The 15853-nt window shown below is 50.8% G+C and overlaps 6 protein-coding genes across 6 annotated transcripts; 3 read left to right on the top strand and 3 right to left on the bottom strand.

Moving 5' to 3' along the window:
- Positions 1-142: 142 nt before the first annotated feature.
- Positions 143-3256, top strand: BO85DRAFT_518013 (ChAPs family protein). The gene is made up of 7 exons (XM_025664946.1): positions 143-345; positions 446-578; positions 665-789; positions 849-1129; positions 1183-2102; positions 2166-2540; positions 2610-3256. Exons 1-7 carry the CDS (start codon positions 323-325, stop codon positions 2775-2777), a joined length of 2025 nt encoding a protein of 674 aa, XP_025518404.1. The 5' UTR covers positions 143-322; the 3' UTR covers positions 2778-3256.
- Positions 3257-3277: 21 nt separating this feature from the next.
- Positions 3278-4381, top strand: BO85DRAFT_228595 (uncharacterized protein). Its single transcript, XM_025654762.1, has 2 exons — positions 3278-3890; positions 3946-4381. Exons 1-2 carry the CDS (start codon positions 3495-3497, stop codon positions 4105-4107), a joined length of 558 nt encoding a protein of 185 aa, XP_025518403.1. The 5' UTR covers positions 3278-3494; the 3' UTR covers positions 4108-4381.
- A 1533-nt stretch (positions 4382-5914) lies between these two features.
- BO85DRAFT_447035 (isoflavone reductase family protein) lies at positions 5915-7174 on the bottom strand. The gene has a single exon (XM_025659631.1). The coding sequence runs from the start codon at positions 6958-6960 to the stop codon at positions 5950-5952; it is 1011 nt and encodes a 336-aa protein (XP_025518402.1). The 5' UTR covers positions 6961-7174; the 3' UTR covers positions 5915-5949.
- A 353-nt stretch (positions 7175-7527) lies between these two features.
- BO85DRAFT_447034 (uncharacterized protein) lies at positions 7528-10408 on the bottom strand. Its single transcript, XM_025659630.1, has 3 exons — positions 9208-10408; positions 7735-9151; positions 7528-7683 (listed from the first exon to the last, which is right to left on the bottom strand). The coding sequence occupies exons 1-3, from the start codon at positions 9976-9978 to the stop codon at positions 7631-7633; spliced, it is 2241 nt and encodes a 746-aa protein (XP_025518401.1). The 5' UTR covers positions 9979-10408; the 3' UTR covers positions 7528-7630.
- On the top strand, positions 10219-13353 carry BO85DRAFT_475888 (uncharacterized protein). Its single transcript, XM_025662753.1, has 3 exons — positions 10219-11698; positions 11985-12090; positions 12155-13353. Exons 1-3 carry the CDS (start codon positions 10253-10255, stop codon positions 13183-13185), a joined length of 2583 nt encoding a protein of 860 aa, XP_025518400.1. The 5' UTR covers positions 10219-10252; the 3' UTR covers positions 13186-13353.
- On the bottom strand, positions 13299-15543 carry BO85DRAFT_485615 (putative C6 transcription factor; the record flags this gene model as incomplete). Its single annotated transcript, XM_025663336.1, has 4 exons — positions 13299-13954; positions 14028-15103; positions 15188-15320; positions 15429-15543. 4 exons carry the CDS (start codon positions 15541-15543, stop codon positions 13299-13301), a joined length of 1980 nt encoding a protein of 659 aa, XP_025518399.1.
- Between the last annotated feature and the right edge of the window lie 310 nt (positions 15544-15853).

Genomic DNA, 15853 nt, shown 5'->3' with positions numbered 1-15853 from the left:
AGGAACGGAGAGTCTAGAATTGGAGACTCGATAAATGGAACTGGAGAAAGAGCCCGTGACAGACACGCGTTGCGCGGGCGGGAATTACCGAAAGAGGCAAAGGCGGTACCGGGGTACCTGACCCAGCAGTTGCCTGAGGAAGCGGCCAGGCATTCATCGATCGTCGCCATTCCGTTTGGTCTTGAACAACGACCTGCGCTTTCTGCTGCGCCTCATTGTCTTCAATTTCTCCCGGTCGTGAAAGCGCTTCGTGCTCCCTATACCCCTTGGTTTCCCCCCCTGTGACCATCCCAGAGCCTCTGTCTGCGCTCCTGCCAGCGCCATGGTCGCGCCAGCTGTTCCCGAGTATGTCTTCCCCTCGTTTACGTGTTCTATCACTCGCTATCAATCGGCCAAATAGGCCCACTATCATTGACCTGCGACTGACCCCTGAGTGTTTCCCCAGGATCTATGAGGAGGAGGAGAACATCTACGCCGCTGTCGATGCCCGTTCCGAGTCCCTACAGAACCTCCGGGAATTAGGTCCCCCGGACTTGGTTTATCTGGTTAAACAGCCCAAGACCAACGCCCATCACCAGGTACGTCGTCGGAAGTGCGAGCGCAGGCACACTTGAGGATGGGGAATGACAATGGCTAACTCAATTGGTTTGGGATCGAAATACAGACCGGCGTTTATCACCATGTCACCGGTGTCGATGCCTCTTCCTCCGCCAGTTTAGCCGCCTATGTAAATACGCTTACTTTCTCTCCGCTCGACAAGACACACAAGGTGGTTTCGGGAATCTATTGGTTAGAAACATCTTCGTCTGGAAGTGTTTATAGTTGCGCAAATGTTAATAGACAAACAGCTGCTACAATGCCTTCTCCCACCTGGACATGCGCGTCGAAGTCAAAATCCCCGGCACTCTGGAAAGCTACTGCATCGATGAACGCGGAGACAAGCGAGTTGCGACGGAAGCCCTTTGGCTGGAGACCTTTCTTTGCGGAATCCTGCGAGCCTACTCATACGCGGACAATGGTGGTGGCGATGCGATCAGAAAAATAGTCGGGGTGCGTCGGTTCAACCCGGTCACAAATACGGAGATGGAGCACAAATTCCTGGATGCTGCGGAGAGACTCTTCTTCTTGGGTGCGCTTCCACAGTTGATCCCCAACAGACCCCAATGCTGATACCATATACAGGAAGACAGCTCAGTTCTGATCCGGAAACACAAGTGCCGAATACCGTCAGCAACCACCTGACGTCCGGTCTTCTGAAGTACATTCAAACAACGGGGCGCTACACTTCCGGCATCAACCTTTTCGAGAAACTTCGCACACGAGATGTAGAGGTTTCGTCACTTCTTGCCCGAGTTCTCATCATGGCAGACGAAGAGGTGCAAGCCGTGCGATTGATGTTCGATGCCTTACAAGACGTCCCCATGGATTATGCCTTGCTTGACTGCCAGGCTAATTTCTGTCAGGGCAAGAACGAGGGTGAGATGGCTCTAGAGTGTGCGAAGCGGGCAGTGACTGCTGCTCCAAGCGAGTTCAGCACCTGGGCACGATTGGCAGAGGTCTACGTTGGCCTCGAGCAATGGGATCTGGCCCTCCTGACCTTGAACTCCTGCCCCATGTTCACATACCAGGATAAGGACACACCTCGTATGCCCCAACCATCTCGCATCATGCTCCCAATTCTTGCCGAGAGCATGCTGGACGAAATCGACGAAGGACAGCCCAAGCAGGGTGATCCCCACGATTACGTCCACCCCTCACTACGCAGACTCCACGCCGCTGCCTATCAGGGAACCTTCCTGAAGGCGTACAATCTCCTCACCAAGATTGCTGCCGCGATAGGCTGGGACCAACTCCTGAAAATCCGCAGCGAAGTCTTTGTCATGGAAGAAGAATACCGTGTTGAGCGCCAGCAGTCTACGTCTAAGCCTACAACCACACCATCCTCAGCAAGCGTATCAGATGAGCCGAATGGAAGCAGCGAGCAGGAGAACGGCACGTCTGATGAGGGCGCGAACGGTACCAAGGAAGAAGAAACAGAGCACTCTATAGAGAAACCAGAGCAGTCGATGGCATCGGAAGTTGTCAAATCCGGCAGCGAAGATGTAAGTCTACATCCCACCTTCAATAAAACCATCCAAGTCCATACTAACGCGTCGTGTTACTAGCCTGACCCCTCACACTCATCCTACACACAATTCCGCAACAAGCGTCTGTGTGAAAGATGGCTCGATAACCTCTTCATGGTGCTGTACGAAGACCTCCGCATCTACACCATCTGGCGCACCGAAATGGCCCAATACCGCCAACAGGCGATCGAGTACAAGAAATCCGCCACGGAATGGGAAATTCTCGGCGAGTTGGCCGAACGCCTGCACCATTTCGACGAGGGCATCGAAGCCTATCAGCACTGTCTGGCCATCCGCTTCTCCCCGAAAGCCATGCGGGGGCTCCTCAAGTTGTACGAGAAGAAGAATGACACGAGAGGAATGCTAGGCGCCTTGATCCGTCTTATCGCTTGGCAGTATCGCTGGTACTCCGAGGTATGTGCCCCATTCCACTTGTTCTCAACGATAAAGATGAAATTAACAATACACTCTTCTCTAATGTAGTTCTCTCCCGACCTCCTATTCCTGATCCGCAAACTCATCGAAGATGAAGGCGCCGTCAAAGTCCGGAGTATAGTCCAAGCGACGAACCTTCCTCAACCTGTCCTCGATCTGACCCATCAGTACTGCCAACTGTGCGCCACATTCCGCAGCAGCGGTAGTGATGGTTAAATCTTCCACCTAGGATAGATTACGCTACCTTACCTTTACAAAGAAGGTAGTGTATAATCACCCTGTCTTCCATCCTTTGCTTCTTCCTACCACTCCTTCTGGTTTATGATATAGAAGACACCTAAGAAATGAGGAAAGAGGCGAAGAGGACAGACGGTCGAAATGAAGAACGAGAGGAAATTGTATCTATTAGAGAGTGGGGGTGAAAGTCAAGGGATATGAAAGCGTTGAGGGGAAAAGAGAACTTACTTTCTTTCCTACTACTACTACTTACTACTTACATTCTGTATGGACTTGTTGATCGATATCACCTATTGTTCGATGTGATGCGCTTTCTACTTATTTCATTTTCCTTCGTGTGATTTTATTTAATTCTATATTTATTCTTTGACTTTATTCTGTCTTTATGATTTGGTTTTCCATCCTATTAATACCCAGATTACAGTTGAAATTGAGGATGTGGTTGAACTGCGAACAAGAGGCTGTGCTCCGTCTGATAGGTTGATTCGGTTGCCCTAGTAGCTATCTGTCCAGATGGATAAATAGTAGTATTAGTATCTAGCTGGAAGTCCCGGCTAAGCCGCCGTGCGGAGTAGCCATCATGCGCTTCTCCAAAGATAGTTCCGACTCCTCCGTACCTCCCATCTCTACTTTGCTTAGGCTGTGGTTACAGCTACATAAAGGTAATAACAATGGCTGTCTTCAGGATATAGGAGCATGTGCATTAGATACTATATCCGCGCAAATGATCATAAAATTATCAATAAAATATTGCCAGCGCGACAGCAGTCGATACTGGCGGGTCATTATCACGCCCTGCTGGAAGGTCTTCACTCCTCTGCAGCAGCATCGGCTTCGGCTTCCTTAGGTACATCGCCAGCCTTAGCCTTGCTAGCAGCGGCGGCAGGGGCACTGGTCTTTGCTGTCTCTTCAGGAGCTTCCTCGGCGTCTTCCTCGCCTTCCGGTGCTTCCTCCTCTTCCTCATCAACGCCGTTCTCATCTTCACCGTTTTCAGCTTCGCCATTTTCCTTGCCCTCTTCTTCTTCTTCCTCTTGTTCGGGCACCGGAGCTGTCTTTCGCTTCTTGGAAGCCGGAGGAGCTGCTAGGAGGAGAATACTCGTTAGTAAGAAATACGTAGCATGATTGGAGACCAGAAGAGCGAGCTCACCTTGTTCCTCTGGTTCCTCTTCGCCCTCCTCTTCTTCTTCAAGCTCCTCTTCTTCGCTTCCCTCTTCCTCTCCTTCCTCGCTCTCGGCTACTTCGGAGTCCTCATATCTGTAGTAGTATCACATCAGCCATTGTATCGATTAAATGTAAAGGTAAATGGTGAATGAGGTTCAGCTGGTTGGTGCAGGCAAGCAGAGGATAGCGCGACTGAATGCCACCAATAAGCACCAATGAGTGATGCGCGCAGAGAGGGCACCCAAGAGTGAAATGACAGCAAAGCAGATAGCTGAACCAGCAGAGGGTGATGAAAAGAATGCGCCCAGGTTCGCGAACAACCTGGCAACAGGCAATGCAGTAAGCGACTTACTCTTCTTCTTCCTCGCTCTCGTCGCTAGGGAGCGCTTGGAGCTCTTCCTCTTCCTCAGCCTCTTGCTTTCTCTTACGGGTGGACATAGCTCAGAGCGCGTTAGGCGCTTAGGGATAGAGAGAGATTAAGAGTGTGTATTAAGAAATAAAGGAGTAGGCCAGGTCAATGGCGCAAGTAAACAGATGTCAAGAAAGTCCCAGGCCAGGAAGGCGCAATGCAGGGACAGTAAGAGTAAAGCGAAAGGGGAATGAACGGGCTAGTGAGAGGGGAAGAAACGGGAGAAGGATGAGGGAGAGAGGAGAGAGAGAAGAGGGAAAGAGAGGGAGGGAGGGAGGAGGGAGAATTAAAGGGCAGGGCAGGGCAGGGCAAGGCAGGCAGGAGGAACTCGGTAGTGGACGAGCAGCAGAGCAGCAGTAGCCTTTTCCCCCAGCACATGAGGGAAGGGGGGAGGGACGGAATGGGTGAGCATTACTTCAGCGACGGAGAGAGTCAGCAGTAACCCTCCCTCCTCCCCAAGCATGGATGGGCACTGCCTGGCGCAAAGAAAAAGCGCGCAGTGGCAGTCAAGAGGGTTGGAGCTAGACAGAAGAAGAAACGAGAGCTGGAGTTGCGCCGCCCGCACGCTGCCCACCCCCCAAAAGTGGTTGTCGCGGCTGGCCGTCGACATAAGCCACCACAGGCCGTGGGGTTTAGAGTCGCCCGAGGGTGGACAAGAGGGGGCGGGTGCGTGTACCACCCACACAACTTCGCGTTGATGATGCTCGGTTTCCCCTCAGCTCACCATGGATTGAAACAGCCCCGGGTGAGGATGATCCGTTGGGTCTGAGGCGGAGTTGATCCATCCATGACGATGACTCTTGCTATCTTAGTGATGATCCGGACCGTGTTGCATGACAAGACAGAGAGAGTGTGTGTGGATGGATCGGAGAATCCACACTGGAGAAAAAGGCCGAGATGGAGAGAAACGGATGGATGGGTGAGAAAAGACAAAGATCCGAAAAGGAAGAGAAGAGAAGTGAGCACAAGGTATGGTAAGTAAAGTAGAGGTTACATGAGAAATACCGTGCCTGGCGAGATACAAGCACAAGCAAGCAGGATGGGGAAAGAACGCGCACAGACACTCCGGGGCAAAAGGGGGGGGTGTTTCTGGTGTTTCTGGTGTTTGTGACAGGTACAAAGATACCCTAAGGGAGTGTGCTCATAAACCATCTGTGGCCGTGGCAGCAAGAAGTAAAGTACGGGCCCGGACACCAGAAGCAGCAATAATCATGATGTCAGGATTGAAATCCTGCGCGTATCGATACCCCCATACATAAATATCTGTTTCAAAACATGCTTGCAATCTTACCAGTTACTCCGTACTTCATGCAAGCAGGCTAAACGCAATGCGGAAGTTCTTCTGGAAAAGCACAGACCAAGATTGATTGATTCCCCACAGCGGCACTGATGCTTCCCCAATCCATCATTCCATCTCAAACCTGCAATCTTACATGCGACATGCAAATTACCCGATGTCCAGCCCCCAGTCACCACTTACTGCAACTACTGCAACATCATATGCAAAACAGACGTACATTCGCAGCCTGACTACTAGCACCACTACCTGCCGTACAACAGAACCATCACGTAAACCACTAACTACTGCTTCATCGGCGGCCACACATAATCCCCCCAAGGCCTCCCCGCCTCCCTCCTCGCCAAATCCCTCAGCGTCTCCCACTTCCACAACCTCTCCCCGGGATTAACCAACTCACGATCATCCCCCAACCCACCCCCATCCCTAGCAGTATGCATAATCTTGCCCTCACCCATCAAAAACCTCAAAAACGGCGCCGGATCCCACGACTCCTTCATCCCCTCCAACACCTCCCTCTTATACCCCTCCAACCCAATCTCCACCACCTCAATCTCACCACCACCAAACTCCCCCATAACCTCCGCAATCTCCTTAATACTCTTACTATCCCCAGCAACATGCACCGCCTCAGGCACCTCATCCCTCCCCAAACTCGCCAACGCAGCCACACACCTCCCCACATCCCCGAGTGAAGTAAACGACACTTTCACCTCACTACTCCCAACACACTCATACCGTCCGCGCTTCGTATCGAACCCAAACCACGGACCAATACTATCCTCCAGGAACAACCCACAGAAGACACGACAGATCTTCACCTTCTTCGGGCCTTGGGTAAGTAGTAGTAGCTGCTCGGCCAGCGCCATGTGTTTCTTCTTCGCGTCCCATTCTCGATGCGGGAAGTCGTGCACGTAGTGATTCACCCCGAATTCGGAGGGGAAGTACACCTGGATGGAGGTTTGGGGGATGGCGTGGAGGAGTTTCTCTTTGAAGGAGTGGCCGGAGGGGCCGATGGTGTTGATGAGGATGGTAGCGCCCTGGAGGGCGCGGGTGATGCTGGGGATGGAATCTTCCGTGTAGGTGCGGATGGTGAATTTGGGGCTGTCAGAGGGGAGGTCGGTTGGTGGTGTAGTATTGTGGTGGCTACCTTGTCGCGAGAGGAGGATGATTTCGGAGAAGCGGTTGCGTAGGTTGGATGTGAGGAACGCTGAGGCGACGTGTTTGCCTAGGTGGCCGGTTGCGCCGGCGATGGCTACGATTGGGAGGGTGGTGGTGGGTTGGGGAGATGCCATTTTGTATACTGTAGGAATGAGTAGTGTTGTTGGGTTGGGAGATGGATTGGAAGTATGAAGGCTAGAGCGGGATGCTCTGCTTTATGCTTTATACTTCATCTATGGTAGACCAAGAAATTTGTAGGACTGGGTACTGAATGTTTGCATTCCTTCTCATCTTTCCTCAATCGGACATATACATGCATCAGATGGATGAATATCGCGCTCAATGGGGTGTAGAACGAGCTGCAACACCATCGCTCTACGTCACTGGCAAACAGGACAAACTGAAATCACATGCGATTATTGGTGGACTGTGATCAGGAGGAGCTGTTTGTATTCATTGCAAACTAGTCAAACATTTGCTTTGTACAGTACTAAACATAGAGGTGTGCTCTCAATCTATTACCTGGATCTGTTTACCTGTCCCATGTGAAAAGGGGAAGTTCTTGCATTGATTGTGTATATTTATCTATGTTTATGCATCCCCAGAGATCTATCGAGTAGATGACACAGTCAATATCATTGTAGAGATATAGAGGACGTGTACTCCGTTCGTCTACAAATCCGGCTCACTTTAACAGAGACTTTTGTGTCGAACCCTTCAAAAAGAGGAGATTATTTCATTACTGGATATAATCTAATTACCAAACATACTATGCTTAAAATTCCACAACCCATAGTCCCACGCTCATTCCTCATATATGCTACTACTGACATCTTCAACAGTCGCACTCCTAGAAACTACATAAGGTTAGTAATGATCCTGCAGATTAAATCAAAACATTTACTCACTTGGTCCGAATCGCTGAGTCCTATGAACAAGCGATGTCAAATGGCCCTGCTCATCATCCATCCAACCATCATCTTCTGATCTAGCTGTGTCGAAGCTGCTGTCGGTGGTATACTCGTCATCATCACCATCGCTTTCCCCAGATCCCGTGTACGTGCGCCCTGGTCGTTGCAGAGGGGATAGTGACTTGGATTGCCCATGTTCTTCGTCACTCAAACTCTCAAATGGATCGGGGGGTCGGGTATCCTGATTCGGTGTAGGAACATCTGTAATACTGCGTTGTCGTGTTTCAGGCTCGTGAGGCTTTCCAGTCCTTGAGGGCGCAAGGTAGACCTTATCCAGGCCGAGCGCCTCCAGCCGATCTTTTATGTACTGCGGGAGGTAGGTAGAGAAGCCCTCCTTAGTGTCTTGGAAAGCTTCTTCCGAACGCGATAGATCTTCGGCAAGGCGTTGTGCGACAGCCCGTTCGATGACGATTGCACACCAGTCACTCAGAGAATAGATAGATTTCGAGGATCGTTTTGATTCCCGTATTTTCCTCAGGCCATCCAAAAGAAGTTTACACTCTTCTTCAGAATCTGCAAGAAGAAACCACGACAGAAACGTGTGCTGATAGCTGAGATGATCCCCCTGGGTGGACTTCTGGAGATCGGATAGCCGAGTTAACCTTTCGCTCGTGTTTACCGAGCGATAAATGAGCTCACCCAGGCATAAAACCTCAGTTCTGTAGTCATGCAGGTCCTGTGCTGTCTGAAGAACGGTTTCAAGAAGATCATAGTTCCGTCCCGCATCTAGGTGTGCCGTCCACTTTGGGTTCTCCGTCTTGATTGGAAGATAAATGGGAATACAATTCCTCCATATTGTCAGGCCTGGATATTTGTCAAGGTGGTCTCGCAGATCTGAGGTATTGAGTAGAAGCTTCCGCTCCAGTTCCGCTTCAGCAATAACCCACTGTAGGTATGGACGAGATTTTACCAGCTGCGGGTTGTTCTCTTTGAGGCATGTTGCAAAGGCTTGCGCATATTGGAGGCATCGTTGAGCAGTGAGCAGGTCCTGTCTTTCTGGTATCGAAATAGACCATGAAGACAAACTGCGACTCAGAGATACTAGAATATCCAGAATGGCAAGATATGTTGACTCATCATACCGATGCAAACACCAGTCATCCATCAGCTTGCGGAACGGCTCATTGGAAGAACCAAGTTCTGCTCCGAATATCAGGTTCCAAGCATTTGCTGCACCTTCCGCTTGGATAGAAGCGAGCATCAGGTCTCGCACATCCCATATTCGCCCCTCAGTCACAAGGACGCTGTACAAATAGTGCCAATTAGACCAAAAATTGAATTCATGTTCTGGGATCAGATCGGTTTCTCGCTCAACTTGCGATAGAATCAAGAGAGCATAACGGATAACTTGCACCTGCCTATTTTCTTAGTATTGCTCTTCTCCCGGGAACTCTTTTGAGACACTCTTACTTCAGCCGAGTCCAGGTCAAGATTCGGGTCTTTCCTCCTTCGTCGCCTTAAGGAACGCATTTGGCGCTCCAAGGATCGGACCGTTCCATATGCCTCGTCCAGAAATCCGTGGGACTGTATGAACGCGAAATCCCGTAAGAGGTGCAAGTTTGCTTGGTACAGAAATTTTGCTGGGCTAACTTCCTGCAGGCTTGAGATGCCGTCAGAGGTACTTAGCTCCTGCTGTTGGTGCTGCAACAGAACGCGATGTAAACGCCTATATGAACCCTGTTCGACTAGCATGTCTGCGAACTCAATCATAACTGGCGATAATTCCATAAAAGCACATAAAGAATCTTGGAAGTATTGTTCCGCCTCCTGGAAATGACCTAGTCTTTTTAGTCGTGAGAACTCTTCTAATAGAATTCCTACGTCCTCAACAATTTCCATCTCATAATGTATGGTCGTATCTTTTGTTGATGAAGGAGTCCAGATGGACGACGTAGGATTTTGTGGTCCATCCTGTACTACCGGTAGTACCCTAGGGGAGGCATCTGGTGAAGGAACGCCATTATCGTAGTTATGGGCTGCAGCATTGCGAACGACAATTGCTTCTCCAGAGTGTATGGGCTCCGCACGGAAGAGATGAGCATTCCTGTCGGGAACAGCAAGGGTACCGTGCGCACTTCCATGAACCGCTCGTTCATCCCAGGAAAAGCGGTTGAAGATGTCTTTTCGATCTTCTGATCGTCTTCCTCTACCAAAGGAGGGCCTTTCCCGAATATCGTTCATTTTGAAAGAGTGCTTGTTGACGAAGTAATAGCGCGGCAACAGCAAATCTGCAGGAGGCCCACGAGGAATAGATATCAGTTCGTATTTGAGGAGCTAATTCAGCCTCGTCTGGAGTGTCTGCATTAGCGCCTCCCTCTGAGTGGTTTGTCCGGTGGCAGTGCTAGGCGGCACCCAACAACCCGCTACTAACTGGCTGTAAGCTCCCTTACTATTTAATCGATGTTGACGGTCGCGGGGGTTGGGGATTTGGCATTTTGCTCTCATCACCCAAATTATGTCGGGGACCACCCAAACTTCATCATCCACCACCGGTCGGGGTTCGCGGCCGACTTACGCGCGGCGATATGGTCGAAAGTATCTCGAGCTGGACAATCTTCAGGACTCCAGCGTGTGCCACCGCAAAGTCGGCAAAGCACGCGCTGACTGCCGACTTCGGACGTCCCAGTCGAAATGGGGATGCTTGGGCGAGGCATCGAGACCTGCGGGCATTGTTTACATGGATCTCTCGTTCGATCAGCCTGCAGACTGTAGGCTACTGAGTGCCACGGTCAAAATCACTTTGCAAGGCGCCCCCCAGCACCAGCTAGATCTGGATAAGCCTGTACGTCTCCATCTGACCGATCACTACGGGCCCAAATATCTCGGCGGAGAGCCAAAGAATGTGGTCAAGAAAAAGATCCTGCATCTTGCGCCTCAAGTCAATGTACTTGGAAACGGCGGCGGTGGTATCGGTATCGATAGCGAGAAGTCGATTACTTATGATAGCCGGTGGACATTCACAGGTAACCTGCGCCCTGCGCAAAAAACCGATTCAGAATATCGCACCATAAAGTGGGAGTTACGCGAGGAGGACCCTGAGTCTCAATCAATCCATAGCAATATGATCCACACTGCCTTTGCTTTCCAGCATGAGGGGAGGCCCTTCCTCATGCGGGTTCAGATCAAAGGAAAACTACAGAAGGGCAGGAACCGCTTCAAAGAAAAGGCTCGTCAGTTGAGATTCCCATCCCGTCATGAAAGTGACGAGGGATCCAGTGATATTCTGGTGTATCCAAATGTTGTGACGCAGCCTTCAGGCCCTCGTCTAGATCGTCTTGTACAGGATCTTCCCATGGTTATGGAAAGAGAGAATTGCCTTCGCATTCCGGTGCAGATTCCTGCCGCATTGCCGATATCGTTCGCAGAGAGTAATGAGAACATCCCCGACACTGCACAGAGCATGCTTGAAGACTCATATTTAGGGAGTCTACCGGGCCTTTTGCCCAATCCAGGGGGTTCCGGGCACCATACCGAGACAGCGCGGTCATCCGGCTCCAACTCGGTTTCTTCCTCGGAAACATTGGTAGACTTTAGGAAATCCTGCGACGCAGGTGATCCAGGAGATGTGTGCATTTCAAAGCTTGGACATGCTGTGCACGCCTTTCGAACACCACAAGCTGTTGGCCAAGACGAGTCACAGGCATCCAGAATTGTACTGCACGCAAACTCCAGTTCGATGGCTCCAGCGAAACTGATCGTACCAGCTGAACAGAGGAATGGTGACAAAGAGAGCAAAAATATCAACAGCCCTGAATATACGCTGATTCTTCTATTGCGCTATCCGTTATTGATGACCTTAATCCAGATCCTGGCTGCCCTCCTGGATTTCTTTGGGATGGCAACGAAGTCCATACAGTTGGCGAATCGGGATGCCAACAAGAAGCTCAGCGAGAAGGTTATGGTATATAGCAGTTGAAGAGGTACATTTTGAAGACTGTATAACATTCGATGACAAAAGAGGTGGCGGTGACTTGACAACAACTTCTCTCTAAAAGCCCGTAGAACATGTAGAGAAGCGCGGGTGGTGACCAAGGCTAGTGATCAGTATCTTCTAGGTCTGATTCGATTCAGGCATGCATGTCAGCGCTAAGGATACTGTCGTGTCATTCCCACTACCCAAGCAACCTCTGATTGGCACAGTTGCGCAAGGCTGGGGACTAGCAATCTGCTATAGGCCAATTCTGCAGTACAGCCACTCTGCCCCCAATAGTTCCAGCAAGGCTAGGCAAAAGGCCCGTGCAAGTGCCGGCTGCTTGTCTGTGCCGCGCTGGGCGCCAAATCGCCCGCCTGGGGGTATTTTGCTCTCGAGTTCCCAGCAAAGCAGCAACTCTGTAGGTTATGAACAACTGCCGTACAGCTCGCATCGACATGAGTTCTGCATCCGAGGGGAGTACGGTTTATGTCAAGGGCAAAGGTGATCGGGTCGTCGGGACGATTCCCATAGCGAGAAGGGGGCAACCCAAGGACAGAAAGCCTGTCCAAGATGGTCGACAAAACCCCGCTGTAGGAGCCATTCCGTCTCTCCCGCCTTATGAACCTTCCCCAGAACCACGATCGGCTCGAAGGCGCCGGTCTTATGAAAGGCTGCGTCCAGAAGTCAGGGTGTCCTCACATACAGAATCAGATTCTGATCTCCCATATCGTCATCAACGGCCCCGAGCAACACGCACCATCCATCGCGACCTATCATTACCTCATCGACGTCCGGGGGTTACCGTAGTCAACGAGCGTGCACTGCACGCACTTGACACACAGCTGGACCGTGAAATCCGCAGACAGCAAAGAGACATAGACCGGCTGGAGGAAGACTTGCATCTTCATAAACTCAAACTGGACATAGAGAGTGAACGAGAGTTCGAAAACGAGATTTCGGAGCGATTAAAGAGACTGCATGAGTATGAAAGGGGAGAGGTACGAAGAGACCTGAAGAGAGCCGAAAGACGAGCCGAGGAGCAATTCAAGAGGAAAGAAGAAATCAAAGCTGCGTTACGCGAAAAGGAATGGAAAGAGATGAAGAAGAAGAAAGAAGAGGAAGGACTGCGGGCCCGGATTAGGAAAGAGCTGCACGACGAAGAGATTCGACGGAAACTCGAAGAACGCGAACGTTTCATTCACGAGAACAAGATTCGGCGCGCTGCTATTGAAGACTATAAGTTGGCGGAAGAGCAGCGCCTTCTTGAGGAAGAAAGACAGAAGAGGCAGCTGAAAAGGGAGTATAGAGCAGCCATTGAAGCGGAGCTTGGGTATTCCCTCGAGCAGGTGAAAGATATTCTCACCAAGGCGACAGGCAAGAAAGCCCAGAGACAGAGTCGGGGGCGTAGCCAAGCATTTTCTGCAACTGTTAATGATGTCCTTAGTGGAGACGAGGCAGATGTGGAAGCACCTTGACTTGGCTGGATGGTGGCCTCTTATAGCCCTCTATCTATATCGAGCAATCCAGATTACGATGTACTGTGACCTCAATAGTCTAACTCTTACAGCCCATAATATCAGGGCATGGCTCATTGTGCTAAGAATTCGAAACTAGCCATGCTAGGATCTAGGAGGTTTTCATCCAATCCAAACCCGTATGTACCAACCATATCATAGATCAAATCCGGTGGGGGAAACCCCTGGGCCATGGCATTGGCACCCCCAGGAACATCACTACTACATGCTCGCTCAGCACCCCCAGATGCTACAACAGGTGCCCCTCCTGCTTGCCATGCGTCCCAAGAGTCGAAGCGCTCCAACATCTTACCAAGGCCCCGGGCAATATGTCTCGTCAGATGTCTCTCCCCTGCAGAGACACAGTTCAACAGCTCAATCACCCTCTCGACCAGACGTCGCACCTGGCGGCCGTCGAGACTGAGATACGCAGAGTTCCAGTTTATTGCAACTTTCAAGAGGAACACGGCGGAGAATGTGACCATCGTGTGGGTGAAAATCGGAACCCCAACAATGGCGTCGCGAATATCTGGCTCTTCCAATACCATATTCAAACACGCCATAGCAGACGAGATGGCAATATTAGCCGACTCTTTACGATCCATAGAAAAGACGGGGGTGTTAGTCGGAGACAAGGCTCGCAGCGAGAGTGAGTTGAGTTGAAATTTGGCAAAGTGGTAGTGAAGCACAACCCCTTTCGAGGGATATGTTCGGACATAAGGGCTATCGGCTGCAGGTCAAAGTCACGACAATTAGTCTTTCAAAATGATTTTTAATCCAAGCAGATCTTGTAAAGCACGTACCAGATCGGGGTTGCCACAATAGCCGCCATTGGTCTATAGCAACATTGTAGACGCGTAACTGCCCAAAGTCCTCTTCGGTAAGGGCTTGCTCTGTGTCGGTCCCGAATGTCCGATACGCTTCGGTCAGGATCATAAACAAGGCAACTTGTGCTAGTAGCCTAATATCTCCGGGTACTACCATTGGTGACTGGAGAAACGATTCGTAGTTCTTGATTGCTGCATCCTCATGGATGACTGGTGGACGCCCGTAGGCGATGCTGAAATGATGGTCACACACATACAGAAGATACCAGAGCTGAGCGCGCTCATACTGATCGTTGTGACCACGCATTAGCTTATGATAGCTTTGGTGAAGGCCCAATTCCGTCGCGATTCGAACAGCATGCCCAGAAAGTTTCCAACTTAGTTCGGATAACCAGAACGCTCCGACGCAGAGAGCGCGAATGTCATCGAGTGTATGTGCCCTTGTCAACGACATGCTCGACACAAGCGATACATACTCATTGTAGCAACGGTTGAGAGTCTCAGTTCGATTCGGTATATGGAGGGCAGCGACAGTTAGAACAGCTGCTGACAGTAACGTCGATGCTCGCCGAACAGACGTGAGATCACGATGCACCAAGACGATCCCTCCCCAGAGAAGCTGGTTCATAGTCCTGCTAAAGTAGGCAAATAGCTCTTCGGCTTCATGAAGTGAGATCAGCCCTCTGGAGATGAAGTCCTCCTCCAGAAGTGTCAGCTTCGGCTGTTCTATGGGGTTATTCCGCAGATTGCGGAGCTTCGTGACCTCGTATAAACTGCGCATTGGTGCTGGTACTAGCTCTCGGTCTTGTAAGTCTGGTTCTTGGGAAGGCTCTCGGGTCACATCCATAACAATACCCGGCTCTCGGGGTTTGACATCAGTGGGTGATGCCTCAGATGAGAAGCGACGTTCTGACTGAGAGCCGACAGGACTGGGGCCGTTGTGGCTGTCACCAGAGATGAAGGTCGATAGGTCTGGCAGACCTCCTTGTTGTAGAAGATGCGAGACTGCTGCCTGAAGCTGTTGTATCGTAGCCGATGCTTGTGATTTCCACCTGTACCCAGCGCAGAAGAGTCGGAATTAGCTCTTGTATTCCACAAATCCCCGAACGAAGCCCTAATTATAGCAGGAGACTCACATCACATCATCGTCGACGAACTTCTGGGAGAAGTCATTGACCACACATTTGATCCCGCTGCGAATGCATTTGGTGCAACTCGCCTCTCCTGATTTGAACTCGCAGCGTATTTTATGACGCTTACACTCTGCGCCTATATATCCCAAGCATCAGCTTCATACTTCTAATTACATCAAGCCCAAGCACACCTTGAAGCTAACTGCTTGGGCCTCGGTTGCAGTTCGGCCTTTTGAGTACTCACAAGCGCGGGCCTTGGAGATCTTGGGTGGCGCAGGGCGTCCGTCAGGAACGAGGGAGGGTCGACGTTCATGTGGCCGTGGGGCCTCCAAGTCGGCATCTTGCGAGGAGCGCTTCATTGTTGCTCGATCATGGACTAAGAACTGATCGGGGATGCTCCGGTATTCTGCAGCCAATATGGGATTGACAATAGTGGGGACGGACCAAGTCCAATAGATTAATGTCAAGCTAGCCAGATAGTGTTGCTTTGTCTGTTCGAACTAGTTGCGGCGGAACAATCAATATCCACTGAAGGGTCCAGAGGGAGGCAGGAAAGCAAGGGAAGAAAAAATTCAACGATGAGGGAGATGAAAGAGTGAGTGGGATGGAGACAGACAAATCTGGCGATGGCGGCATACCCCGCTTCAATTTGGCGCCATTGGGGATTTC

Source organism: Aspergillus piperis (genome assembly GCF_003184755.1).
Source record: "Aspergillus piperis CBS 112811 unplaced genomic scaffold BO85scaffold_4, whole genome shotgun sequence".
Taxonomy (NCBI): Eukaryota; Fungi; Ascomycota; class Eurotiomycetes; order Eurotiales; family Aspergillaceae; genus Aspergillus; species Aspergillus piperis.
The sequence above is the reverse complement of the archived record's forward strand: the minus strand, read 5'-3'. Positions and strand labels throughout refer to the sequence as shown.

Bases quoted from the DNA above. Each gene is read 5' to 3' on its own strand.
- BO85DRAFT_518013 (XM_025664946.1), top strand. From the start codon at position 323: ATGGTCGCGCCAGCTGTTCCCGA. The intron at 346-445 runs GTATGTCTTCCC...GTGTTTCCCCAG, and splicing joins GTCGCGCCAGCTGTTCCCGA to GATCTATGAGGAGGAGGAGA. The intron at 2,103-2,165 runs GTAAGTCTACAT...TCGTGTTACTAG, and splicing joins TCAAATCCGGCAGCGAAGAT to CCTGACCCCTCACACTCATC.
- BO85DRAFT_228595 (XM_025654762.1), top strand. From the start codon at position 3,495: ATGTGCATTAGATACTATATCCGCGCAAATGATCATAAAATTATCAAT. The intron at 3,891-3,945 runs ATACTCGTTAGT...GAGCGAGCTCAC, and splicing joins GAGGAGCTGCTAGGAGGAGA to CTTGTTCCTCTGGTTCCTCT.
- BO85DRAFT_447035 (XM_025659631.1), bottom strand. From the start codon at position 6,960: ATGGCATCTCCCCAACCCACCACCACCCTCCCAATCGTAGCCATCGCC.
- BO85DRAFT_447034 (XM_025659630.1), bottom strand. From the start codon at position 9,978: ATGAACGATATTCGGGAAAGGCCCTCCTTTGGTAGAGGAAGACGATCA. The intron at 9,152-9,207 runs GTAAGAGTGTCT...GAAAATAGGCAG, and splicing joins TTGACCTGGACTCGGCTGAA to GTGCAAGTTATCCGTTATGC. The intron at 7,684-7,734 runs GTGAGTAAATGT...AACCTTATGTAG, and splicing joins GACTCAGCGATTCGGACCAA to TTTCTAGGAGTGCGACTGTT.
- BO85DRAFT_475888 (XM_025662753.1), top strand. From the start codon at position 10,253: ATGTCGGGGACCACCCAAACTTCATCATCCACCACCGGTCGGGGTTCG. The intron at 11,699-11,984 runs GTATATAGCAGT...CCAATTCTGCAG, and splicing joins AGCTCAGCGAGAAGGTTATG to TACAGCCACTCTGCCCCCAA. The intron at 12,091-12,154 runs GTATTTTGCTCT...ACTGCCGTACAG, and splicing joins GCCAAATCGCCCGCCTGGGG to CTCGCATCGACATGAGTTCT.